General features: G+C 30.4%; 1 protein-coding gene across 1 annotated transcript; it reads right to left on the reverse strand.

Annotated features, from left to right (window-relative positions):
• Window positions 1-715: 715 nt before the first annotated feature.
• On the reverse strand, window positions 716-1,324 carry LOC113758237. The gene has a single exon (XM_027301188.1). It carries the CDS (start codon window positions 1,322-1,324, stop codon window positions 716-718), a length of 609 nt encoding a protein of 202 aa, XP_027156989.1.
• Window positions 1,325-1,812: the final 488 nt, after the last annotated feature.

Here is a 1,812-nt window from a genome sequence, read left to right on the forward strand (position 1 = left end):
TTTTATATATTGATTAGATACATATAGAATTTTTATTCGTTAGTATGTATTAGATATACATAGGATTTTCAATTAGAACGACTTTAATTATCCACTCACTTGATTTATTTGTCAAACTATTCACAGGAGTGCATTTGTCATCCATGCCTGCAATATAGAACATCAAAAGTATATTAATATGGATGGAATGATGCAAATATATAAGATGCTGAATATAAGCACTTTTAATTGAAAACTTTTAAGTTCAGTACTTAATCTTCAGCTGCAGCTGCTAAAATTTCTTGATACACTACATTTCGAGTACAATTACTGGACAAAGAATCAGAAGCAATGCGTCTGAGTAAAATTTTAACATCATTAGCAATTCTGGCCCTTGATAATGCAACATATAATTGGCCATGTGAAAATACTGGTTCTTTCAAATATAATCCTACAAAATCAAGTGTTTGTCTCTGTGATTTATTAATTGTCATGGCAAAACATAATGAAATTGGGAATTGAGTACGCTTGAAAGGTATTGGATATGACTCATCATTAGAACTGTGCAATGGAATGCGAGGAATGAAAACCTGTTTACCAGAATGAATTCCAACCGAAATTTGTGCATGTATGATGTTTTTGTTAAAATTTAAGCATATCATGGGGGGTTCCATTGCATAGTCCTTTGCTGGATTCAGATTTCTTAGGAGAATAACTGGGCAATTTGGTTTCAAAATCAACAAATGTGGAGGTAATCCAGGGGGTGGATAGTATTTAAGAAGTCACCGTGATCAGCTTGTTTTGTTGGATTTATTGTCTTATCGAAGCTGATATATTTGATTTCTTCTCCAGGGAACTTCTGAATCAAAATTTGATTGATTTCGTGCACAATATCATTTGTTGTACTGAGAATGGCTCTGTTAATGAGAGTTGAATTCTGAGGGCAAAAGCTAGATAGAGATGGATAAACAGTGTCTATCAGAGTGTGCAAGGATTGCTGATCATCATTAATGAAAGAGACAATCATAGAAGAAGGCAATTGTATCTTGTCATTTGCAATGGTTGCTTGTGTGCCATTTCCAATATTGAGCAGAAAATCTGAGAATGATGGATCGAGAAATGCTCTCATATTTTCAGTCAATCGAATCTTTTGGAGGTGTGGCCAAATATATGAGTTGATGAGAGATGCAGAAATGTAATCTTCTCTTTGACCTTTGTGGACGATTGGTAAAGTCTGTCGAAAATTTCCACCGAAAACAATGAGTTTTCCACCAAATATTTGATCAGAATTCAGCAAATCTCTAAGTACTCTGTCAAAGGATTCAATTGCATATTTTTTTGCCATTGTTGCTTTATCCCATATTATTAATGATAATGTAGGTTATAATTTTAGAGAAAAGTTTTTTTTTTAAATTTTGGTTTTTAGTTGTATATTTTTGAATTTTTTAGTTTTTGAAATATTATTGAAGTAATATTTTTGGAATAGAGTAAATGGAAGGTAATGGAAAGTGGTACAATTAATTTGTATTTATTAGATAGTTATGAATTTTTTGTTGATAAGTATTTTATGGCGGTTGTATTTGTGTTATGCTATTTAATTTAAAAATGGAAGAAGTTTAAGTTGATAATTGGGTTATTAACGAATATTATTGAAGGAGTATTTTTGAAATAGAGAGGAATTATGTTATATTTTGAAAAATAATTGGTTGCAGTAAAATATATTTTGGAAAAAGTGGAGATATGTAAAATGGGTGATAAATAGGATATAAAAATATATTTATATGTTTTTGTAGTCAAAATATTTTTGTGTTTGTATTATAGAATTAAAGTTGT

The sequence above is a fragment of the Coffea eugenioides genome, unplaced genomic scaffold (assembly GCF_003713205.1).
Source record: "Coffea eugenioides isolate CCC68of unplaced genomic scaffold, Ceug_1.0 ScVebR1_424;HRSCAF=1100, whole genome shotgun sequence".
Classification (NCBI taxonomy): Eukaryota; Viridiplantae; Streptophyta; class Magnoliopsida; order Gentianales; family Rubiaceae; genus Coffea; species Coffea eugenioides.